At 47.2% G+C, this 26,724-nt stretch overlaps 1 protein-coding gene across 3 annotated transcripts in view; it reads right to left on the bottom strand.

Moving 5' to 3' along the window:
- CEP295 (centrosomal protein 295) overlaps positions 1 to 26,724 on the bottom strand; it is a 510,218-nt gene that overhangs the window by 434,153 nt on the left and 49,341 nt on the right. For all 3 annotated transcript variants that reach the window (XM_085621392.1, XM_085621393.1, XM_085621394.1), the window contains exons 10-11: positions 22,354 to 22,447; positions 21,433 to 21,549 (exon numbers count right to left, since the gene is read on the bottom strand). In XM_085621392.1, the coding sequence (XP_085477518.1) occupies positions 21,433 to 21,549; positions 22,354 to 22,447 (211 nt within the window). The remainder of the gene's footprint in view (positions 1 to 21,432; positions 21,550 to 22,353; positions 22,448 to 26,724) is intronic.

Below are 26,724 nucleotides of genomic sequence, written 5' to 3'. Positions count from 1 at the left end.
GGCAACTATAACTCACGCGACCGCAATCCTCTGCTGATGCTAATACTGTATTTAGACACTTATTTGCCCATGTCTTCTTCCATACATTTTTAGCTATACATATATTACAAATATTTTTTTTTCATAAAGACACATATGTCATCAGCAGAAGATTGCGGTCGCGTGAGTTATAGTTGCCTGCACTAACTATAACGGGGGAATTTCATTGGTTTTTTATCAGTAAAATTTCCGCTAACTATAACATGTGTGAAACCTATGGTTTTTTCAGTGAATTTGCAAGGTTTTTTAAATGCTAATTCCTAACCTATGGTTTTTTCAGTGAATTTGCAAGGTTTTTTAAATGCTAATTCCTAACTATAACGTGTGTGAAACCTATGGTTTTTTCAGTGAATTTGTACGGTTTTTTAAATGTGAAGTTACTTTACGCCATTCGTGGCGTGTACGCCCACTTAACGCAGTTCGTTCCGTGCGCGCACGGTGCGCTTCGCGCACCGTGCGCGCACAGTGAGCACGCGGTGCGCTTCGCGCACCGCGCGCCCACTTTACGCAGTTAGTGCCGTGCACGCACGGTGGGCACGCGGTGCGCTACGCGCACCGCGTGCCCACGTTACGCTAGATGGGCCATGTACGCACGATGCGCTTCGCGCACCGTGCGCACATGGAGGACATATGATGCACTTCGTTTTGAAAGGTAATATTTTAATTTTTCGTATATTTTATAAGCCATGCACAAATGGTGCCCTTCGGGCACCATTTGCACACGGGGTGGAGAGAGTGTGGATAATTTTTTTTTTATTATTTTTTTTTTAAATATTTTAGTTTATCTCATCTCTAATAAGCCATGCACAATTGGTGACCTGCGGGCACCAATTGCACACGGGGTGGAGAGAGTGTGGATAATTATTTTTTTTTTTTTAATTTTTTACCGTACGCGTACAGTAAGCGTAATCGGCGAAATGAACGAAAAAATAAAAATTCCGTTTTTGGCCTTGGGGGATCTTTGGGGACTCCCTCAACATGGCTATGTGTGTGGGAGCTGTCTAAACAGCCCCTTTACATGTTTTTGGGCTTTATATTTTAGAAATCACTCTCAGTGCGAGAGAGAAAATGGCGGCCGCCGCTTCCTGGTTTCGGCCGATTCGAATGTTTACTAAGATCTAAGAGCCAATCAGAATCGCGCTCGCGCACGCCACCGTACGCGTACGGTAAGCGTACCGTAAGCGCACCGTAAGCTGGCTCAGATATATATATTGATTTAAAGGCTATTTTCTCAGAATCTACTGAACAGATTTACACCAAACCTACAAAAGGCACTTCCTTGACCTGAGGACTACCTCTCTGCCAAATTTCTAGTAATTCTGTTCAGCCGTTCGGGCTGTAGCCCTGTCTAAAGGTCCTATGGAAAAATGCATGGGAAAAACACGTTTTGGGACCCCCCTTTTATCTCAGCCCCCGCTTGACGAATCCCCCCGAGACTTTCAGGGTAGGGGCGGAGCGTAGCGCCCCACCTATTTTGAAAAATTCGCGAGGATTCGTCGACCGGCGCCAAAGTTATTCAAAATAGAATGTTGCGGATTTCCTATGGAAACGTGGTTCTAACTATAACTACCCACTGGCGACCGCCAGTAGGTAATATATATATATATATACACACACACATATACACACACATATTTAACACCGTACATTTGGATATTGTAACACATGCTTTTAATATTATACACTGTCACAACACAAAATGAAACTATTGAAATAAAATTCAGGACAAATATGCCATATTAACCGAACACGGAGTAATGAGGCTCACTGTGGGAAGCTGACTTTTTATGTAGTGTACCAAAATGAGGTACACTATTTTGAAAGTCCAGGCGACCCTTACTGGCTTAGATGGCTTAAATTAATAATCCAAAAAGCTCTCTTTGTGGCAGTGCAGGCGAGCAGTTTAGGCTTACCAAAGGGTGGGTAGTGTTAAACATTTGTTGTACACACAGAGTCAAAAAATGACACACTCCAGATGAAACTCGAGACCAATTTAGCGATTTTCAGAAACACAGAAAATACAGCTGTCAGATTTAAGACACGAGTCTCAAACGCGGTAATGCTATCCTATACAAGAGAGACAGTGCATAGGTATACTTGCAATCGAGTTAGAGGGTTTTTCTTCTGGACTTTAGGTAATTAGGGGCCAAGCCAGGTCCTTAGAGCCACCAGCAGTTTTGGTTTACCTCTCCTGGTGGGTCTGGGTGCAGAGGTGCTGGTTGCAAAGGTAGCCTCGAACACTACTGCTAAAGTCACTGGGGAACCTGTAACAAGAAAAAGGCTGCAAGTATGAGAGGGTGACCAGTCCGGCTGAACCCAAAGGGAGTGCTCAGCTCTTGAGGGCCTCTGGAGCAAGGGTGCACTGTAGGTAGGCTCCAACTCAGGCTGTGGGGCTTAGGTGCAGAGGTGATTTTATCCGGCGGGTCACTTGCGTTGGAGGCTCTCCCATCTTAGGTCGACCTGAAGATGGGGACAAAACAGAACAGGGCCACTCTTGACGATGGCCGCTCTGCTGCTTACATCCCACGTTGGTAGATCTGCCTTGGCAGTGTTGGTGTTGGGGCTGGACACTGAACAAGCCTTGGCTGCTGCAAGGGCTCGAGTACCCTGGGAATTGGTGCTGGAGGGCTCCTGGAGGGAATTTCCGATTTGGGCCTGCAGGCAAGTGGCTTTTCCACTTCAAGGGAGATGCTGGCTGGCGAAGTGCTGGTAGCCCTCCAAGGCTCGAGGAGGATGCACAGCTGCAGGACAAGTCAGATCTTTGCAGTTGTCGGGATAGGAGCAGGCAGGCAGGGTTTGGCGCGAACATCTACAGCTAGTCCACAGTTCTTTTGTCTTCGGCTCTTCTGTGTCCTTCTTTCAGGCAGACTAATCGGAGTTCCTGGTGTCAGGGGGCCACCTAAATACTCAATTTAGAGGCGTTACGGGGAGTGAATGGTAGGAGATAATGGGCTACTTAACCATGGGATCACTATACCCACTATATGACCACTTCCTGTGGGGAGTGGGCATAACCCAGTCCCAGCATTCCTAATTCCACCAAAAACAAGATGATGGAACCTTTCTTTCGTGCAGCACATTGGGTAGCTCACCTTAAGGGTGTGACTAGCCTGGTGGTGCACTACACTTACTTGCACAGCTAATTTCCCGTTGGTGCTGGTGTCAAATGGGTCTGATGGCAGAGGGTGGCATCTACCAGGTCTGGGGGAAGCCAGGGTCACATATTTTGAAGGAGGCCGGGGCTTTGAAGCCCGTGGCCTTGAGATGCTAAGTCACTAGTCATTCAGCTGGAGAAGATGTGAACATCTTCCTCCAGAGCAGGCATTGTTTTTGGCCTCGGAGAGCATGGACTCTCACCTGCAGGGGGTCAGAAATACCAGTCAGCCAGCACACAAGACACTGGTAGGTTTTTCCAAGGGGCACCTCTAAGGTGCCCTCTCGGTGCAGGTCATAATAAATCTTGTACTGGCAACTGTACACATTTATTAAAACGAGGTGTTTGCTTTACTGAAACCTATTGTGTTTGATATCAATCATGTTGCTGGGGAACTTGCAATGACTAGTGCCCAGTACATGTTCTTGAGATGGCTTCCTGTACCATCCAGTAACTGAACTAGACAGGGCAGGGGCATAGCTGCTCATGTAGATATGCCCTCACATGTAATATACTGCACCCTGCCTCAGGGCTATAAGGCCTGCAGTAGGGGTCACTTACATAGATCACATGCAGTGATCTTGTCATGGCACAGAGTGTGTGTGTCATATCGTGTTTTCACCATGACACGCAGTCTGCAATGGTAAGCTGCATGCAATTGGTGTGGGGGTTCCTTAGGATGGCATAATACATGCTGCAGCCCTTAAGGACCCTCATTGGTACCCATGGGCCAGGTACCAATACCTTCATGCTAGATTGGAAAACCCAGAGACTGTATTCTCCCTGACCAGACTTCAGCGCATTGCTCTCGGGTATGCAGCCGCTCCTGACCCGGGGACTCTGCAGGTCCCCTCTGCGCATCGTCCTGGCCACAAGAACTCCCGGGACTCCAGTTGCTGCCCACTTACCAGTAGCGGAGCCCCTGTGGCAGGAACGCAGCCCTGGAGATCCCAGCTGCACGACCGGCGCCACCTCTGCGCAGGCCCTTGCAGGTACCACACTCCCGCTGTGTTGTGAACCTGGGGCGCCAGTGAGGGGCTGTTGCGAGAGGACGTTCAGCTGCGATCCCCTGGCCTGACACTACTCCTTACCGTTTTCTCACAGCCTTTCCTGCGAGCAGGCCCCGGCACTCTTTGCTCCCGCTTGGGCCTCACAAGTGCGGAGGTCATGTCTGCCCCCAAGGGCAGAAAGGACAGATCTGTCAAAGAGCTATTGCTCAAGTCTGCCCAACATCCGGAACGCTAGACGAGCCCAGGCATCGAGGACGAAACCGAGGGGAACGAGGGCCCGGAGGCTCCGATCAGTCGCTCCTTTCTGGAATCTCTCTTTTGCTCTCTCGCAGACGATCTGGCCACCTTGAAGCATGACCTCCAGGCGGTCCTGCGGGATGTACGCCGCGATGTTGATTCGCTGGGGGAACGAGTGCACCCACTGGAAGAGCACAAAGCAGGAAGAGATGAGGAACTGAAGAACCTCCATCAAGAAGTCATCCGGCTACAGGAGCAGAACCTAGACCTACAGGCCCATACTGAGGACTTGGAAAATAAGTCCCGTCGGAATAACATCTGCATCCGAGGCATGGTGCACGATGACTATATCGAAGCCCTCGTGGCAGGCCTTTTTCGCTCTATCCTAGGCGAACCCCCGGAGTTCGCGATCAAGCTGCATCGCAAGCACAATGGGGGCCCACGCAGGGCGGTCCCTGCAGCCCCAGCTGACATCTTGACCTATGTCCACGACTACCAGCTAAAGGAGAGGATCCTCCGCGAGTCTCGACGGAACCCCAACTTTACGTACCAAGGTCAGATGCACACTTTTTTCCAGGACTTGGCTGCCTCCATGCTGCTTAAACGCAAGTCTTTTTGACCGATCACGCTTCACCTCCGGGACTCTGGCATAAAGTGTTCCTGGGGGCACCCATTCAGGCTGATCTTCTCCTACAAGGAGAAACTGAGACAAATCCGCTCACACCAAGTAGCCTACAAACTTCTGGGCATTGAGGAACCTGCACAGGACCAATTGAGCCCGAACAAGCGGCCCCGCAGATGCCGAAGCGGTCACGGATGGACTACCATTAAACCTCCAAGCTCCACGGCACGCCCTGACCCGGACACTGTGGCCAAGGAAGGGCAGGCAGTGCCGCCATCCCTCTCAGGGGCATCTAGAGAATGAGGTGGACCACTGCCATTTGCATGATTTTTCGATGATGCACCCTCACCTCAAGCCGATGACATTGACAACTTTTCATTGGCCTTGAGTACCCTTTTCTCTTTCTTCCAAGAGCAGGACGCTCTGGACATTGACTTTGAGCTCTCATATTTTTCATGTTTTTGTTTCCTATGGGGTTCTGTTGTTCACAATGTTGGGGTCTCCTCCCTCTTGACGAATTTCTATTGCGCGCATACAGGTGGATTACTCATGCAGGTTATCAACGCCCCACTTGGATTACCTTGCCCCTACGACGTCTACAGCTCGTTTGCCCTTTGGATCCCTGCAGAGCATGGTCCCGTCCTCCCGCTTAACATTGATGAGTATTAAGATTCTTACACTAAATGTGAAAGGGCTCAACAAACCCATTAAGCGTAGGGCTATCTTGTCCTATCTGGAGAACTCTGGCGCCCAGATTTGCTTACTACAGGAGACTCATTTGAAGCCCAGCGACACTTACAGAATGCGTTCCAAGGCTTTTCCACACCAATACTACTCTTCTCTCCCTACCAGAAGGGCCGGGGTAGCCATCCTAGTCGCACATACGATTCATGGGAGGGTGGGGGCCAAGGTGATGGAGGTTAAAGGGCGGCTCCTGGCTCACTCGGTGATCATAGGGGGGGGCACACTCTCACACTGGCCACTATATATGCTCCCAACGAGGGCCAGGAGGCCTTCTTACACAAACCGATAGGCGACTTGACCTTCACACCTGACCGACAAATTCTCCTTGGGGGCGACTTGAATATAGTGTTCGACGGTCAGCTCGACCACTCCACACAGAGGCAGGGGTCAACGGGGGCTCTTCCGGAATGCCACCGCCGATGGTTGCACGTTTTGGGGTTAGTGAACATGTGGCGGAACCTCCACCCCCACACACTTGACTACACATTTTACTCCCATGCCAGGGGGACTTACGCACGACTGGACCACTTCCTCTCTCTCCTCCCAATGGCGCAATCAGTCACTGAACCTCAAGCGCTTTCAGATCATGCGTCCCTGACCCCGACTCTATTGTTTCCCCCACCCCCAATCAATAGACCGCTATATTCATGGAAGCTTAGAGACGCACTCCTACATTGCCCTGAAGAAGTTGCACGCCTCAAAAAAGTGTTGCAAGGCTTTTTAGCTATAAACGACACGCATGACACTTCCATCGTCACCCTTTGGGAAACGCTCAAATTAGTGGCCCGGGGAGATCTCATAGCCACCTCTACTGCAGACAATAAGGCCCGTAAAGAAAAGAGGGATGAGCTTACTCAACAAGTGCTAGGATTAGAAGGGATCCCTAAAAGGACGGGAGCCCCCCCGAATTTGGAGGAAACTAAAAGCAGCCCGGGCACAACTGGCCAGTCTTGACCTCGACAGGGCGGAATACGCTGCGCTTTGGCTGAAGCATGCATTTTATACGGGGGGGGGGGGGACAAATGTGGCCGCTTATTGGCCCATAAATTGCACGCGCAGAGACAGGCAGCAACAGTCCCACTCATCCTGACTGCCGAGGGTGTTGAGCATACACATGGCGAGGACATAGACGCATTCCGAGACTTCTACGCCACTCTGTACTTCGCACAGCCGCTGCCCGACCGAAACCCTTCTACCTACTGTCAGGACGTAACACTCTCCAAGTTGACGTCAAACCAGGCAGCAATCCTGGATAGTCCCATTGGGCCTGAAGAGGTTATCTCAGCTATTTCCCCGACTTAAACTTCTTAAATCCCCAGGACGGGTATAGCGCCTTTTTTTACAAAACGTTTTGTCCCCTTAAGGCCCCCATAATTAACACAACTTTTTAATTCCATTGACGACTCCGGGGAACTGCCACCAACCCTAATTCTGGCTTCAGTGGCAGTGTTGCCCAAGCCCAGAGAAGACCAAAGATATTGCGCCTCGTACAGGCCGATATCTCCCCTGAACATAGATTTCAAGATCTTTACAGGGATTGTCGCGACTAAACTAGGGCCCATGATGCCGGGCTTGATAGATCCCGACCAGGCGGGCTTTGTTGCAACCAGGCAGTGTAGCGATAATATCAGACGGCTATTACATCTCTTAGACAAGTCCAACCGGCAGTCCGAGGAACGTGTCTTCATATCAACAGACGCCAAGAAAGCGTTTGATAGGGTCCACTGGCCCTTTCGGAGACTGTCCTGGAGAAATTTAGGTTTGGCCACCGCTTTAGACGGTCATTACTAGAGGTCAACAAAAAAGAAGAAAAGAAAGAAGAGGGCAAATTTCGCTTGATCACAACTTTTTCGGAGGATGCAGATTCCCTAAGACACATTTTCCGAAAAAATTGGCATGTCCTGAAAACTGATCTGATTATCGGGAAAGACATCCCACCTGTCCCACTAATGACCTTTAGGAAAGCCAGATCACTAAGAGATAAGCTGGTCCATAGCCACCTAGACAACCTTACAGCAAAGCAAGGGACATTTGGTGAACTAAAAGGTTTTTACCCTTGTGGTAAATGTAAGGCCTGTGCATTCAGTAAAAGAACCTTGAGTTATGAAATCAAAGGAATGAAGGAACGCAAAACTATCAAGAAATTCATTACATGTCAAACTACACATGTGGTTTACTGCCTGATGTGCCCTTGTAAGTTAAGGTACATCGGCAGCACTATACACAGTGTTAAAATCAGGATTTTGGAGCACATGCGTGCTATTACTAATAGGGACATGAGTTATCCGGTGGCGAGACATTATGCTATCAAACACCAGAGTAACAGGAACCTACTTCAATACTTTGGGTTAGATCACGTACCACTCCACATCAGAGGAGGGGACAGGGCGCTTAGATTGAGGAGGTTGGAGTCCAGATTTATCATTGACCTACAAACTAAAAGCCCGAATGGTATGAATAGTGGGGAAGAGTTAACGGTGCACCTGGGGATCTAGGTGATTGACAGAATGAAAATCGGTAGGAAGAAGAAGAAAGGCGACATAGTAAATATCCAATACCTCTTAAAATAAATAATACACATTGGGGTTTTTAATAGCCGATACACGGCATAAATGACGAATGCGATGAGGGACAGGGCGGTTCAATTGAACTGCCATTAGCCGATCCACTGCAAGATTTACAAACAGATGAGATATACGTACAAATAAGGGTGTAGATACACTTGATACAATATTTATTGTTGTAAATGATGTGTTGATTTCTGTGTACACTGAACACAAATTTAATCGGTAATCAAGTGTTAAATATGGCATTTGTACACTCAAAGATGGCGCCCAAATAATCCATAGAGGCGGTAATGTCCTTCTGTGCTTGCAATTCCCGGAAATGTGACGTTTTTTGTATATAAAAAATGGCGCCGCGCTATGTACATTGTTAAACACACTGACGAAGGGAGAACCCGAAACGCGTCTGAAGCGCTAATAAACTGGCCACAAACCTAACCCGTGAGTGCTGCTGCCTTCTTCCCGGACGGGAGAGAGGGACTGTGGGAGCGAGATATTAAACACGGAGCACCACCGTGTGAGCAGCATCCGCCAGCGAGTGATCCGTTTTAAAGGTGCAGTGGAGCAGATATATATATATATATATTATATACACACATGGCCTCGAAAGGTGGCACAATAAGTGATGCAGCCCTTAGAGGCCTTCCCTGCCCACAGTGCTCTTGATGCATCAATAGTCTGGCAAAAAGTGTGGTGGGGGGGGGGGGTGGGGGGGGAGTTACTGCGACACAAACCCTGCTTCATACACACAGACACTATAGGGGCATATGGCTCCTGCAGCTATGCCCTCACCTGGATAGGGTGCACCCTGCCTTTAGGGCTGTAAGGCCTGCCAGAGGGGTGACTTACCAATGCCACAGGCTGTGTTGATGTTAAGGTGAGGGGTCTCTTAGGATGGCATAATACATGCTGTAGTCCTCATGGAGCCTCTCTGGCCACGAGCCCTTAGGTACCAGGAGTACCGTTTACAAGGAACTTGCAGGTGACCTACAGTTGTGCCAATTAGGGGTACAAAGCTACAGTTTTAGGAAAGAGCACAGGAGTTGGGGCCTGGTTAGCAGGTTCCCAGCACACACTCAGTCAAGTTGGCATTGGGTATCTGGCAAAAAGTTAGGAGGTAACCATGCAAAAAGGGACACTTTTCTACATGATGGCCATGACCAACCATTTGCTTTTATTAGCAGAAGGTTACTCCCCAAGGAACAGCATTGGAGTGCCATTGAAAGGGAAGCCTTTGCTGTGGTTTGGTCCCTGAAGAAGCAGAGACCATTCTTGTTTGGCTCTCACTTCCTTGTTCAAACTGACAACAGGCCTCTCAGATTGCTAATTCAAATGAAAGGAGAAACCCCCAAACTGCTGAGGTGGTCCATTTCCCTACAGGGTATGGACTTTACAGTGGAACACAGACCTGGCACTGGCCCTTCCAATGCAGATTGCCTTTCCAGGTTCTTCCACATAGAAGATCAAGACCCTCTTGGGAAAGGTTAGTTTCATACTCTTTCGTTTAGGGTGAGTTATGTGAGAAAAGGGTCCCTGACTCTGTACATACTATACCAAAATGAGGTATAGTGTGCACAGAGTCCAGTGGAACCCCAAAAGGTAGGTAGAGGTAAAAGTAGATCGCACCTTACTCTCCATTTGTGGTAGTGTGGGCGAGTAGAAAGGCTTTATCATGTTAAGCATTTGTTGTAAACACCCAATCAGCAAAAGTTGTCACACACTCAAAGACTGAACTCAGACCAATTTTGTTTGTATAAAAATATTATTAAGTTCTTTTATTTCTTTGCTGACGGAGCGTGCCGGGCTGGGACGCCCCGCCACGCGTCCTATGTTTTCTTTTCTTTGTCCGAGATGCCCTGCATGATGTGATGGGGTGGTGGGACCCCCAGGCCATTGAATTTAACTCCCGGGTCCAATGATGACTTAAGATGTTGACATGTTGACCATTGAATTATGTCTTCTTTATACACAACCTGACAGCTCCCTGTATTACGTTGTCATGCTAATGTGGACTACTGTGTTTGTTGGCTGTATTGGCCGTTTTGCAAAATGTTCAATAAAAACAAATAAAAAAAAGAATTTTAAAAAAAGTTCTTTTATTTCTAGAACCAAGCCATGCCTGGCACAGTTAAGTGAAATAAAAGCTTTGCAAAATATTAAGCAGTGGTTAAAATTTAATGTCGGTTTAAATGCAGTTTGTTTGAAATACAGTTAAGTCAAGGATTCAAAATTACTTTTTAGATTACTTTTACTACTCAGTGTGATATGCCTAGATACCACACTGGGACATTTCCAAGAGAAAAGGGAAGTAAAGTCAGTTTTGCACATTTGTAGTTTTTCAGGTTTCCATACAAATCAACTCCACACGTAGAACATTTTTCAGAGAAAAACTCTCAATGTATTCCAATGGAGAGAAATGAAGTTCTCAGTTATGAGGTAAATACACTGTCTTTGGGGTTGAGTTTCTGGGGTTAGAACAAGAGTTCCTCCAGGGCCAAGGATGCACTCACAAAGCACCCCCAGCGGCACTAGGGCGGCCGGGTGTGGAGTGCGTAGGCCCAATGTTATCCAATGAGGGACAGGGGGTCTCGGGGTTTGTGGTTGCTCACGAGCAGGCCACACGGTTGTGGGAGCAAAGCTCCTGGTGTTAGGCTCAGGGCAAAGGGAGATCCAGTTTAGCACACAAAGTGCACCCACAGCGGCGCAGGGGCAGCTGGGCGCTGTTTTGGCGTCGGGTGCCCTGTTGTTTTTAATGGGATTTTCAGTTTTGGTTTTTAGCTGCAGGCTTGGTCCAGGAAGACTTCCAGGAGGAATTAACAGCTGGGCAGGTAAGTTGGAGGGCTCGGGACATAGGTGCACCTTGGGTTCTTTTCTGCAGGGCACAGGGCGGTTGGATGCAAGGGTGTCTTTTGAGGTCGAATTTTACCTTACCAGGTGTGAGAAAGTGGCTCTGTATATACTGTTCCCAAATAGGTACAGGGTGTACAGAGTCCACAGTCCCCAATGGTTTGGCAGAGGCTAAAGTTAGATATAACCTTACTCTTGGTCGAGCAGTAAGGCAGTATCAGAGGACAGTGTTAAGCATTTGTTGCACACACTCAGTCAGCAAATGGTCTCACACACTCAATAACTGAACTCTAGGCCACTGGTTTATATATAAAAAATATATGCTTGTTTTATTTTAGAACCAACAATAGGTATTAAAATATACTTTCTTAGAATGAGATGCTGTATATAAATATTTTAGCAATATGCAATTGACTTTTGTAGAAAGTTACAAGTGGTTGCAATAGGCAACACAGTTTTAAACACAATAATGCATTAATTTCAAGGGAAGATTCAAGTTATTTGCAACAGATTACTTTTGGACTTCCAGGACTGGATCCTAGATTCAGTCCTGGGTCAGTACTTGGAATCAAGTGATAAAAGTCGACTTAATTACTGTTATGATTTTTAGACAATATTTAGCTATTTTAAAAGTTGACACAGAAAATATTTCATAGAAAACGGTCAATGATTCCCTATGGAAGAAAATTCAAGTTGCAGGTATAGTATGTTCTCGTTACTTTTGTAATCCAGTACTGGGTACCTAGACTCAGTACTGGGACCTTTATCCAAAACAGGTAAGTAATTACGTTTTCAGAAGTTATACGATTTTTAAAGAATATTTAAAGTTTGCAGAAATTGACACTTAGAAGACATTTCACAGAAAAACAGTCAATGATTTCCTATGGGAGAAAATTGGGTTACTGGTAAGTACAGTTGTAAGTATTTTTCAGAGTCAGTGCTGGGCACCAAGATCCAGCACTGGGAGCTCGCCTAATAGCAGGTGAGTATTTTCGCTACTCGGCTGATTTTTGGTGAATATTTTAAGTCTTGAAAACTCCACACTTAGAAGAAATTTCAGAAGAAACCAGTCAATGTTACCCTATGGAGACAATTGAGTTATCAGTTTAAAGGTAAGTACTCGACTGGCAGAGTTAATGTTCTGGGCATAGACTCAGGGGTCTCCCAGTGTCAGGTAGGTACAGTTGGTTTACCCTCAGCGGCACTGGGGCAGCCGGGTGCAGAGAGAGTTAGACCCAATGTTATCCCATGAGAGGTAGGGGGGCCTTGGTTGGTGGCTGCTGACTAGCAGGCCACGCGGCTGTGGGAGCTGGGCTCCTGGACACTTGCTCAGGACAAATGGGGAAGTAGATAGGTGTAGAGGTTACACTGCCAGGGCCACTCGGGCGGCTGGGTGCAGGGTGCTTTTGAGCCTTAGGGCGCTCAATTTATTTCAATGGGAAAGCTCCGGTTTAAAAAAAAGACTGCAAGCTCGGGGACCAAGATTCTTCAGGTGTCACCACCACTTCGAGAGGTAAGTTGGGTAGTTGGAGGATAGGTAGGTACCCCAGAGTTGGGCACAGTGGGCCGCGGGGCACCGGGTAATCTTACCCTCTGTTGATCGCGGTTGGGGGGGGCACCTGGTTCTGAGGCTGCAGGCGTCTTCAGGAGCGTCGAGGGAAGTCCTTGGGTGCCGGACTCGGGGTCACAGTAGCCGTGGGGTCGTCCTCATGGTCTTTGTTCACTCCAGCACAGGCCAGGCTTGGCAGGTGCAGTGTGAGAAGGGTTTGCGGTTCCGGGCTGATGCCAGGGATTAGAAGTAGATTTTGAGTACAGCCTCTACTCCTGGGAGTCCCAGGGGCTTAGAGCCAAAAGGAAGCCAGGTCCTCCGGGGTTTGTGAGGTTGCTGGCCACAAGAGATGCCGGGTTGGAGCAGGTTTGAGGGTCGACAGGCCGGTAGGGCTGGGGCCAAAGCAGTTGGTGTCTTCCTCTTCTTAGCAGCTGCAGGGCAGGTCTTTCTTCTTGCTCTTCTTCGGACTTTGGAATCTGGAATAGGAAGGTTCAGGGTGCCCCTAAATACTAGATTTAGGGGCGTTATAGGTAGGTGAAGGGCAGGGACCAATGGGTCCCTGTCCTGGGGTGGGTACACCCCCTATCCTGCCTCTCTCCTGTGGGAGGGGGGCAGTAGCCTAGTCCTGATAGGGAAGGGCTCCCCATATTCAAGATGGCGAGAGCCCGGAGATGTGCTTCACCTCGCCTCCCCCACCCGAGGGGTGGGGTTGGCAGGCTGGCACATCCCCTTTCCTTATTTAGGGTTTCCGGCCAAGCTTCCCGCCAGAGTGGGGGGTTGCAGTGGCCTGGGGAAACTCACAGAGGCGGCATGCCTTTGAAGCTTCCCCCTGCCCATCCTGGGGGAGCAGATCTAGCACCTCGCCCAGGATGTGCATTGTTGCAGGCCCAGGAGAGCAGGGGCTCTCCTACCCAGGGGTCCAGCAACATGTTTGCTGTGTGGCAGCCTAGGCAGCCTCTCAGACCAGATGTGGATTGTAGGTTAGGTTTCAGGGGGCATCTCTAAGTTTCCCTCTGGGGGTGCTTGGTACATTAAATCCCACACTGGCATCAGTGCGGGTTTAATGTGCTGAGAATTTTGATACCAAACTTCTCAGTCTTCGGTGTTGCCATTATGGTGCTGTGGAGTTCGTGTTTGACGAGCTCTCAGCACCATGTACTCTTAAATGGCAGCACTGCACTTACAGTGCCCAGGAATGGACCTGGGTACTGTAAGGGCACAGGGCTCATGCTCCTGTGCCCACGCCATTGGCATAGGGCACCCAGCTAGAGGGGTGGCTGATGTATGCCATGGCAGTGTAGGTGATGGGCATGGCACACAGGAATGTGAGCCATGTCGACTCTGTTTTGTCCTGTATTTAGACACTCAGCCTGCAAGGGCAGTGTGTGTGTGTTAGGGTACAGGGCCTCTAAGGGTGGCACAATGAGTGCTGCAGCCCTTACAGACCTTCCCTGGTCACAAGGCCCTGGGTACCATTTACCAGGGGCTGACATGTGGCCAGAGTTTGCCAATTTGGGGTTTAGGTTTTTAGGGAAGGAACATAGGCCCTGGGCACCTGATTGGCAGGGGTCCAGGGCACACTCAGTCAAAGTACATTCAGCAATTCAGCAAAAAGTGGGGGCATACCATGCAAGAAAGATGGCACTTTCTCACACCAGGCCACTCGCAGTGGGGGTGGGGGGGGATGGAGGGTCTCCGAGCAGAGGCTGCAGGTGACGTCAGGGAGTCCTGGAGGGGGTCAACCCACGGTGGACTCGGACTCTAGAGTGCTGGGAGACCGAACTCGGGCCGCAGGCAACAGGTGCAGTGGTGGTTCCAGGCATCGAGTTTCTTTCTCCTCAGCAGGCTCAGAGTCTATCTTTGGAGATTCTTTTAAACAGAGCTGCTATTAACAGGAGATCCTGTCTTTATTGAAGGCAGTCAGTCCTCCCAGGGTTCTGGAGGTCGCTGGCTGCAGGACAAGGCGACTTTTGGTGCAGGATCTCTGGAAACTGCAGAGGGCCGGTAGGGCTGGGGCCAAGTCAGCTCTTGTCTGTAGACTTCTCTGCTAGGCATCTTCTTTCGTCCTACTTCGTAGGTTGGGGGAATCTGCCTTCTTGGTTCAGGGCTCCCCCTAAATACTGTATTTAGGGGGCGTTTTAGGGGTCTCGAGGTCAGTAGCCAATGGGCTACTGACCTTAGGGTGACTACACCCTTTGTGTGCTCACCCCACGTGGGGGAATGGGCACAATCCCTAATCCTGATTGGGGAGTGCCTGCCATCTGCAAGATGGCGGGCACTGAAGAGTGGGCTTCACATCGCCTCCCCCACCAGAGGGGTCGGGTTGGCAGAGGTGTGCACACCTTCTGGGCTGGCAAATTTTTCCCCCATGTCTTCCCACCGAAAAGGAGGGGAGACAGGAAGGTGGCCTGCTCCTGATAGGAGAGGCTGGGGGGGGTCGCATTACAGAGGCGGCATGGCCTTTGAAGCTCCCCTGCCACAGATGGCACTTCCTGGCCTGGGGGAGGTGTGAACACTTCCACCCAGGAAAGGCTTTGTTTCTAGGCTCAGAGAGCGAAGGCCCCCACCCCGGGGGCCCAGAAACAGGTCTTGTTGGGGCTAGTTGGTGTGTACCAGTCAGGAAACCCACCAGAGGCTGGTTGTTTTTCAGGGGGCATCTCTAAGATGCCTTCTGAGTGCATTTTTCATTAAATCCCACACTGGCAATGCCAGTGTGGGTTTAATGTGCTGAGAAGTGTGATACCAAACTTCCCAGTTTTCAGTAAAGCCATTATGGTGCTGTAGAGTTCGTAATGACAAACTCCTAGCACCATATACTCTTAATGGCATTGCTGCACTTACAATGTCTAAGAATTGGTCTAGACACTGTAGGGGTACAGTGCCATACCTCTTATGCCTTTCAATGTCTTGTTAGACCTCTCAACAAGACCATTGGTTTGTGGGTGATAGGGTGCAGTGAACTTGTACTGCATGTCCCACTCTTTACACATGTGTTTTAGGTAAGCAGACATGAAGTTGGAACCTGTGTCTGAAACCACTTCCTTGGAAACCCTACCCTGATGAAGACACCAATGAGGGCCTTGGTTACTGCAGGAGCTGTAGTAGGGAATTGCCTCAGGATACCTAGTGGCATGATCCACTACCACTAGTATGAATTCATTTCCTGATGCTGTGGGAGGTTCAAACCTACCTTTTCAAAGAGAAACCCAACCACTGGTGGTGGAATCAAGGGGTCCTTTGGGTGTCCACCTGTTTTGCCACTGGCTTGACAGGTGACACAGAGCTGACAAAATCATTTACTTTCTGAGACATCTGGGGTCAGAAAAAGAGGCTAACTAGCCTTTCCTAGGTTTTGGTTTGGCCCAGATGTCCAGCTAGGGCAGTGGTTCCCAAACTTTGACCTATGGCTCCCTTGACCTAATTGGCAGTTGGCCGTGGCTCCCCACTATATTTTTTACCGGTGGGCGGGTGGGGATGTAAGCCCGACCGCGGGAGTTCTTCCTGTTGATTGTATTTCATTTTTCAAATTTTTGTCTAATTAATATGTTTTACTTTCTTAATTTGGAAACGGTAAAAATCGGTAATAGAATCATCATTTTTGCCGGGGGCTTAAGCATATTGTACCGCAAAGAGGAGGATATTAATGAATGCAGCAAATTTAAACGGAGCACAACCATGCCAATACAGCATGCATAACAGAGCTCACACATGCCTGCATGCACCAATGCTGCAAATACAGCAGACCAGAGACAAGCTGTAGCTGCAAATGCAGCAAAGCACGAATAATTTCTGCAAATGCTGAGTACACACGCATCCAAGTAGCAAATGCAGCAGAGCACATTTCATCGAAGCAAACACAAGAGAGCACACACACATACACTACCATTCACACATAAACGCATACAAATGCTGAAAATACAGCGCTGCACACACATACACACCATGATCGTGATAAGCTTTATTATGTGTAAAACAGATTTCCACATCAGGTGAAGCTAGTGCTTATTTGAGCCGGTGGTTGTATGTGGGGCACACAGGCACTCATGTTGGGGGGCGGCACTTATTTTTCCTCATCATAAATGACCCAGAGCAAGAGAGAGAAAAAAAAACAAAATGGGAAAACCAAGAGGAAGAGAAAAGCGAAACAGCGAGGAACAAAGATGAAAAACAGAGCCTGCAGGAGTGAGATGAAGAGGCAAATAGTGTCTGGTGGATGAGAGACATGAGGTGGAATCAAACCGTGGCAGCCTTGGAGTTGAGCATGTCGACACCCAAGAGTGCCGGACTCATATTTCAAATTGAGCACTGGGCCCTGCAGCCCGCCAACGCTGGAGTGCAAGCTGCCCCGAGCTAGACGCAGGGCAGCTGCGAAGGTGATGGAAAGGAATTCTGGGGCCTTGTTAGGTAACAAGGGTAAGGTTTGGTGAACTTTGTTTTCCTTTCACTTCCTGACAGAATAACGCAGTTTCTAAAACAGGGAAGGGTGTGACGTCCAGGGGCTCAGGTGTACCCGAGAAGGTTCTCTAGACTCTGTCGTGTCCCTGACCCTGGGGGAGGGTGGGCGCCATGTTTCTCTCACCCTGGCCGGTCCCCTCCCTCCCAGCCCTGTAATTATCAGAGGAATTAGGAAGGAGCACAAATATCCACTCACAGGTATCGAATGGCCCAGGCTGCCCCTGCACCTGCACCTGCCGGCGCTGACGGAGGCTGTGTAAGGCTGCCTTATGATTTCCTTAACGAGCCCCATGGAGCCCGCCTTTTTGGTGTAAAAATAATGCGGGTGATACTACTATTAATCAAATGCCATGCCGATCTTCTGCCCAACCTCAGTTTTTTCTTGAACTAGATTTTACACCCGTACTGTTTTTTACACGATCTTGTCAGTATTCAAAATCTAGTTTTAGTTAGTAAAAAACTGATTTTGGACAGAAGATCGGCATGGCATTTGATTAATAGTAGTATCACCAGCATTATTTTTACAGTAAAAAGGCAGGCTCCACGGAGCTCGTTAAAGAAATCATAAAAGCCAAGGCCTTCACTCTGGCTTCTGGGGTTTTATGCCGGGGCTTCAAATAGGAAGAGGTAGTGGAGTCGGATGTAAAAGGAAAGGATCCCAGAGCCCCAAGACACCGAAGGAAGACATGGAGAGTGAGAGCCAACAGTATCTGCGGAGGGAAGGAAGAAAGAGAGACTGACGGCTTCTCAGAGACATTCCTTTCTACAAGAAAAGACGCCGACAGCCCGACTCCAAGTTGAGAGCGAGAACGCTTTCCCAGACGCTGCCCTCTCAGCTATTACAGCCGAAGACAGGACCCGCCAGAGAAGTTACAGATCCCACCACGCTCCTGGAGGAACGCGACTGCGCCAGTTGCGTGCTCGGGTGTGGGGCTGGAGGGGAAGGGGTCGGCCATAACACAAGAGGAGAACCAGTGGGTCAGAACTTACCTGTCCTATGTGAAGCGTGTCCCACGAAGCACAGCAGAGCACGGCGGGCAGCAATAACGCGCCTTAAACGATCAGAGCTGCATATGCGTAATGCAGAGACTACGCCTGTGAAAGCGCGTACATACGCACGCACGTATGGCGGCAGTGCTTGGGCCAAACCATGTTGCCTGATCATGCAGGTGGCATTTCTCCCCCGTAAGTTGCGCTGTGGCTGCAATTTCCCACATCGTGCCGCGGCGCCCCTGGCTACTCATAACGGCGCCGCGGCGCACAGTTTGGGAACCACTGAGCTAGGGGGATGTCATGAGCTAAAGTTAGTAGGAACTCCCTGTATTTGAGGCACTACCACTCTCTTAGTGGCTCCAGGGTCAGGGTCTCTGGCCTCAGTGTACGATAGCTCCTCCTCCCAATAGACTCTGTGGGTACCACTGACCTCTCAGTTTTCCTGTGTAGCAGCTTGCTGTCTCAGGCTTTCAATAGTGGGACAGGCCTGATGACCAAGGCACAGATCTTCCCTAGAGGGTCCCCCTGGGCCTAGGAGTTCAACCTGTTAAGGGTCAAGCTCCATGGGCTAAGTTCCCTCTGGGGTGTCCAAGTCCTCTTCCTGAGGAGAGGGGTCCTGATCCTTTTGCTGTTCAGAAGCTGGTTTCCCAGTTTTCTTACCTTTTCTCTTGGAAGGTTGGGCCATACTTTCAGGCTTCAACGCTTCTTTTTCACCGTGCTTTTGGCTCTGTACTCTAGTCTTGACACACACAATCTCAGGGATGTCCAGCAGTGCTACATGGGTTTTTAGTTCAACCTCAGCCCATGCTCAGGTTTCTAGGTCATTACCAAGTAGACATGCAGCTGGAAGCTTTGGAGAGACCACTACCTGTTTCAGGCCATCTGGAGACTGACTACACCAGGAGTAGCTGTAGTAGGACTTGGGGGCTTCTTGTTAGGACAAGTAGCATCTCCAGTTAAGTGTCCCAACTTCTTACAGTTGTTACACCAGGCCTTTAAAGGATCAAAGTTCTTTCCCCTGTACCTATTATTGGACTGGGAAGAGGTTTGGGTACCACCCCCCTGTGCAGGTTGCTGGGGCCCTTTTGAAGACTTAGGCTTTATATCTTGGGGATTCTCACCACCTTTCCCCTGGGAAGGTTTTGTAACCCCTTTCTTTTGGTCACCCCCAGTGGCTGTTTTTGTCACCCTTGTCTTCACCCAGTGGTCTTCCTTCTTTCCCAATTTTTGGGGAGAAATTAAACCTAGGACTACCAAATGCTTATGTAACTTTTCATTAGTGCAATTACTTAAAATATGTTCTTTCATAAATAAATTGTAAAGTCCATTGAAATCATGCACATTATTTCCAGTTAATCAACCATCTAGTGTCTTAACTGATTAGTCAACAAAGTCAATCCAGGACTAATTTTGGGTTTTGTGAGCCCCCCTGAATCTAATTCTATATTCCTCAATTGTGAGTCCAAAACCCTCAATCAGAGTACTCTTCATGAGGTCATATGAGCCAGCATCTGCCCCTGTAAGTCTCAGGAGTCTGTCTCTGCAGTTACCAGAGAACAGTTCCCAAAAGAGTGCCCCCCAGTGTGACTTCTTCACATTTCTCATTTCACAAGCCCCCTCACAGGCTGTGAACCATTTTGTGATATTGTCACTCTTCATATTTAGGGACATCCCTTTGGGGATTTTAGGACCATAAGACTGCTCTTTATCCTTATTGAGTAAATTGCTGCCACCATTGATGGGGGCTAAGCCCATCTCTGCTCGCTCTTTCTCCAGAGCCAGGAGTCTGGTCTCTAGATCCTATCTTTTGGTCAACCTTGCTAAAAGGTTGTCCTCCTCAAAGTCCTTAGTAGCACCTGATCCACCTGTGTGGGCTCTAGGTGCTGAGAAGTTTATTCTTGGAGTCAGGGCCTTCTTCCCCTTCTGAGAGGTCTTCACCATTCTCAGAGGGATGGTCCTTAGCATGCACTGCCAACAGCTCCTGGAGCTTTTGTTTAGAGGGATGGAACCCCATGACTATATGTTTGAGCTTGCATAGAGACCTTAACTCCCTAAATTCTAAGTGGAGATAAGGGGTAAGGTTGAGCTCCTCAACCTGGTTCTTTAGGTCATTGTGGTTATCTTCACTAACAGCTGGGTTCTTGTTAAGAGACATTGTTAAAAAGAACTTTCTAACCCCTCTTATCCTGAACCAAAACACGCAGCCTGCAAAGGCAGTGAGTGTAAAGGTACAGGGCCTCTAAGGGTGGCACAATAAGTGGTGCAGCCCTTAGAGGCCTTTCCTGGTCACAGTGCCCTGGGTACCAGTAGTACCATTTACCAGGGGCTGACCTGTGGCCATAGAGTGCCAATTGGGTTTTGATGTCAATACAGTTTTAGGGAAATAATATAGGCCCTGGGTACCTGTTTGGCAGGAGCCCAGGGAACACTCAGTCAAAGACATCAGCAGTTCAGCAAAAAGTGGGGGCAACCATGCAAAAAGAGGGCACTTTCTTACATACAGGGAACCTGGACAGCAGGGACCCAGTACTCTACAGTCAAAGCTGCATTAAAAGCCAGGTAAAAATGGGGTGGGGGGGGGGGTGGGGGGGGGTTACTGCAACAGAACACTATTTTCTCACACAATACATGTTTTTCCTCCATATGATAACATTTCCTAAATTGCGCTGGGTTCATTTTTGAAAACTATAAAAATTCATAACTAGAAAAGTATTCACCCAATTCCGATGATCTTGGTATCTAAAAATTGGTGTCGGATTTCTTTATTGAGAGAGAGTGTGTCTCTCTCATTTACTGCCTTTGTGTATGCAATAAATGCTTAGCACTGCCCTCTGATATGCCCAACTGCTTGCCCCGACTACCACAAAAGAGAGCATTTGGAATGTCATTTGTGCCTCTGTTATTCCGGTTTACATAGTGTACCTCTTTTGGGTCCACTATCTTAAAGCGAGCTTTCTACAGACGTTTCTAACCCATACTCACTACACAAACTCCTCCAAGTGACCTGTACTCTGCATTTATTGATGATCATTAAACAAATTTCTTGATTTTGATTTGCAATTAACCAAATTAGTACTACAATAAATTCTGTGGAATGGTATTTCATTTACTTGGATCAGAAACTATGCAGTACAATAACATGACTATGTGGCTAGAAACCTTTTTGCGAGACAATTACAGCATACTTCGTTATACTGGAACCTATCACAAAAACACACCTGTTCAGTGTCCATTTCTCGGTCTACATAAGGCTCCAGAAAATGGTAATGAGTTCCTAAAAAACTGTTCACGTCGTAGGTTTTTGCAGCAGTAACTTTCTTCGCTTCTTGAAATATCTAAGAAAAAACAAGGATGGATAGGAAGGACAAGCTAATTTAGAAAAACGGTGCAGAAAAATAAGAAATATTACCAACCGCTACTCCACAGCAAAATATTCCTATAGCCATCAAATGGGGTACTACATCTTCATACAAGAAATACAGCAAGAGCATTGATAATAAATGAGAAATGTGTACTGAAAGATGGCATACCCATTAACATCGATGAAACTGAGAAAACTGCAATTTTCAAAAATGGCAACGAGAAAGACTGTGCTGGTTGTTCAGCCTTTGCATCCCTCTGGCCATCTGGGATACTGATACCACCTCAATTTAAAGGCCTCCTAAAAACAGCTCTTCATAGTCTCAACTAGCATTTTCTCAGTTTTCCATTTATATCATTGCTACACAGACTTGAAAAGACCCCACAAGGTTAAAATCATCGAATAGACAAAATACATGCAGCAAGATGAAGTAGATTTTCTCCTCATAAGAGACTCCTGAAATATGAAAAGAATAATCAGCATGGACATCCTACATTGTTTAATCACCAGCAATGCTGAAAGATTTTTCACCCACATATGCGCAATAAGCACTTTTGCACGAAAACCTAAACAGTACAAGTGGTAGAAGATAGTAGGAACAGAGAGAGTCAAGCACCCAGGGTCAGTTAGTTCAATTGACTATGGTTGCCAAAATTAGAAACTGGTCTGCCATAATGAGCACAATCCAGATGTTTCCGTTTGCAATGAAACAAAAGAATCAAGACTGAAAAGGGAAAAAAGAACAATTTATGTCAGTCAATATGTGCTAGACACTCACCTCAAAGGGTTCTGGGGAAGGAGGGGGAAGGCTTGCAATGTTAGCAGCTCGTTCTTTTTCAATATCAAGAGCTTTCTTTCTTATTCTTATGTGCCTTTAGGAAAAATTCATTAAAATTAAAAATATGTTGAGTCTGCAAACATGATGGTCTAGCAGCCAATTAAATACTATTCACCATAAGAAGTCCAGGAACTAAGTTTTAAAAATAAATAAAACCCCAAATGATTCATAGCGTTCTACAGCCAGCCAATCTTAACCTCTCTTCATTTTACCATCGATATTGGGTGCGGGGGGGGGGGGGGGGGCCCGTAAGCCCTAGCCTAGAAGACATGATGCAGATGTGCAGTTTTTACCAGAGCAAGCCAGCAGAGGATTTGCAGAGCTGATTTCTGAAATTTGATCCGTGACCTTAGGAGTCTTTTCTTATTTCTTGGTTTGTAGGTGTGTAAATAACGGAACGGAACATCAGTTTGATGGTGCATTGGTCAGTAACAATGGCCAGATGTATATAAATCTAGAACTACAATTTCCTATTTGCAATTCTTACTGAATCGTAATTCCGGATAGAAGAAAACATACAGCTTTAAAACAGTGATTCCTAGTGGGTCGCAAATCAACCTACCTCATGAGTATTAATGAGGTAGGTCCAGGGCACGACTCAGGGGTACATGGTGTCCACCCACTATTTTCATAGGATGGTCGCCGTACACCCTGCAAGAAGTGAGGCCCACTGAAATATGCTGAACTTTTCCCGGTGTCATTTTCAGACACCGGGATACATTCAGCAGTGCCTGCACGTTGTCTGCTTTTGTTTAGAGCAGCCACATTGTCTGTTTTTGTTTTGAACAGCAATATGCGGGAGGGGGCTTTCATATTTCAGATTACAGTTAGGCCCATAACAAAGGCCAAATTTAAGGGGCCATTAGGCCGCCATTTATTTAAATAATCTTGCTTGGTAGTTATTTGAGCCTCACACCTAGATGCAAATGCAAGGGAGGGGAAACGAAGGCACACAGCTGGTTGTTATCACTTTACAAATACTTACGAGAGGCATGCTTTTTACTTTGTTCAATCCAAAGTAAAAAGCATGCCTCTCGTAAGTATTTGGATGTTCTTACAGTAAGAAAGTCAGATGTGTTGGTCTGTTCCAGTATTTACAAAAAAAACAATTTAAATATCGCTATTTTGTTTTATTTCTTTTATAGCACTATTCATCCCAATGCATGGTGTCACAGCGCTTTACATCTCACGTACACATTATACACTGAGAATAAATTCTATAAATGTGTAAAATGTACAAGATATGTTTCCTAAGACATTGAGGGTTACAAGGTGTAGGAGTCACGTCCTTTATAGCTTTATGTGCTATATTACAAGAATTACAATTTATGAACTGTGAGTAACAAAAGGATCTCTGTGTTAAAAGCAGTAACTCATTTACCTAGCTGCATAAAAAACAATCTGCCATCTGCATGTTAGATGATGTGCTTTGCAGGCGAAACATTAATCCTCAACATTACTTTGATACAAAACTGGGACTAGAGAAAACACAGGTCTCTCCAGCAAATGTTTTACCCTACAAAGTTATCTTACCAGTATTATTGTGCCCTAGGATTTACTGGGCACACAAAGACCTCTGCTGCAGGTGCCTTAACCCCATAAGATATTTTAAAATGCAGATGTTGCAACCTTTTTAGCAGAATAGATTTACTGCTACATTTATCCTTGTTGCCAACTTTTTTGTGGCAAAATAAAAAAATAAAAATAATTTTAAAAAAATGAGTCCCACATTTTGCATCAGGGTTGCGTCACTTTTTTGGCACAACCCAGATGCAAAATCTAATTTGTTAAATCTCATAATGCGCTCAAATGCACTCATGATAGACCTGCAAAATGAGTGTGAAGTGTTAAGATCTGATGTCACTTCATGTGGTGTCACTTCCTGTGAGGTCATGGGTTGTGATATCACTTCCTGTGATGTGGTGATGTCGCACTGTGATGCCACTTGCCATGATGTCACTTGCATACTGCCTAACATGGTTAATCCCCCCCAGTTCTTTTTTTAGGACCTGTGCCCGGGGTATGTCGCAATTTGTGACCTGTTAGGAATCACAGCCATCAAATGGATAGTGGCCTGCTGATGTCAGAAGACTCCCATGTCTGTGATAGCTTTTATTTACCTTTAAATATAAATTCAGCACATTTTCCTAAAAGGTAAACAGGATGCGTTCAAAAAAGGAAAATAAAACTTTCCCGTTTAATTTTTAAGATAAGCCTGTGGCCGTAGGAGCACTGCTTGCTATTAAAAAATATATTGCTGAACATTCTAAAATGGTAAGGGGATCCCCTGGGGACCTCTTCCCATTTGCAAACGGTTACCACCTCCTTCAAGGTGTTGGTATAAAAATCAATGTTTCGCAATCGCAATTCAGTCGCAAAACATTCATACATAAGCACTGCAATGAGGTATTTGGAAGGAATGCCCTAAACACTCCTCTTCCAAAGACATAATTGATAAACTAACTTGCGATTCTGTAACAAGTTACCAAACTGTAATTTGACATTTGTACATTGATAAATGCTTTTTTTTTTTTTGCAGGCGCCAAAGGCCCAATTCTGTGATTCAGCCCGCTTCTGACCGCACAAGAGTTCTGTACATATGGCCCCAAGTTCCTTTGCTGAAACAGTGGCCTAACAGCAGCCCATCAGTGAACAGACTGTTCACCTTTAGACAGAACAGTGCACTAAAACATTTATGAATAATGACTGTATTAAGTTAAGTTTAGTCTTTCATGGGATGGTGTGCCCATTTAAAAGCACCCAAAGACCCGGGTGTCTTTAAAAAGTACCTAATACAGAACTAATGTTACAGGCAATTGTTATTTATTTTTTTACAGTCTCGCATTCTCAGACTGCACAGCATCCTCCATATTTGTAAAACAAAGCACGAAAACTGACCGTAACTCAGCACTTCAAAATGGTCACCTTTCCTCTTTTCTTTTAAATAGACCTCACTCTCTCCTCACCCTCACTCATCATTTCAATGCTGCCTCACACCACTACCTAATTGGGAGTCATATGCTTATCCATAAGCTTTACATATACTTTTCAAATTGCCTCATTTCAAACATCACAACCTTTCCTTTCTTTTTTTTTTTTTTAAAAACCTTTATTTGTGCATATGAAAAGGACAAATACGGGCCTACAACCATCAGGCCGGCCACAAAACGGTTAAGCACTGAGACACACATTACAACCCCTGTGCGTCAATGGTCAAGATTAGCAACGATTCAGGAGTTATACACTGGAGAGATCCTTGACACCAGGGGAAGGAGAAGTAAAGGTTAATTTTAAGGTTTTCAAAATAATTTTATCGAGGAAAAAGTCAGTAGAGGATAGAACCAAGGAGATTCGAGTCCGCAAGATGGCTTCATCACACGGGAGAGCAGCAGCATCATTAAAACGGCCATAGAAAATCTCAGACAGTGAGGCGATGCAGTTATAGAACAGGATAGTCACATGAGTAAATACACACCCCTCCAAAGCCGCCCTCACTCAATCCACCCCACACCCGGACCCCGAATCGGAAACAAGTATAGCGCAGAGACATAGAAGAAAGAGGCCCATAGAACCAAAAAGAAAAGGTAATTTACCCCCCCACCCTACACCAATGCGGAGGCTACGGCCTGCCCCCCCCCCCCGGCATAGTGCCTGTCGCCCAATGAACCCGAAATATAGACAAGAGAGAAAGTAGGAATAGAGTAAAGAAAATAAGAAATCAAAGAAGAAAGCGGGGAGGAGCCCACGTAACCTCGGAGCGCCCGAAACCACCGGCCAACTACGTCTCCACACACTAAGAACCCACTACACCCAAAGGCAGTCGTGTGAAGATAACGTGTGACAACCATATAAATGAAGGCAGACAAATCGCGACGAATGCGCACAACGTATGCAGACAGTTCCAGTCCCAATCCAGCCCATCCGTGACACCATGGTGATAGAAGTCAATCTAGCCCTGGCCCGATCGCGGGCGTAAGATTAGACTAGCCCCCACATGAAGGCCCCGCAGCCCGTGCAGACAAAGACAATATGGCCGCTTGGGAGAAGATGGAGAAGTAGAGTCACAAAATGGCCGCCGATCATCCATTGAGGTCCCCTTGTGCACCATATAAAATCCAGACTTGGCCTGTAAAGTACAGGAGTTCCACATAAAAGAAGCCGTAGGCCACCGTGAACGGTTCCTCGAGGACGTCAGGTGTCGCTCAGCTGGATACTCTTGCGGACGCGGTGAGGCAGGCAACAACAAAGCAGGCAGCAATAAACGGGGAAACAAAGTGTCCACAATTGAGCAGGAGATCGATTGATCCTGGG

The sequence above is a fragment of the Triturus cristatus genome, chromosome 8, assembly GCF_964204655.1.
Source record: "Triturus cristatus chromosome 8, aTriCri1.1, whole genome shotgun sequence".
Taxonomy (NCBI): domain Eukaryota; kingdom Metazoa; phylum Chordata; class Amphibia; order Caudata; family Salamandridae; genus Triturus; species Triturus cristatus.
This window is presented reverse-complemented; position numbering and strand designations above follow the sequence as displayed.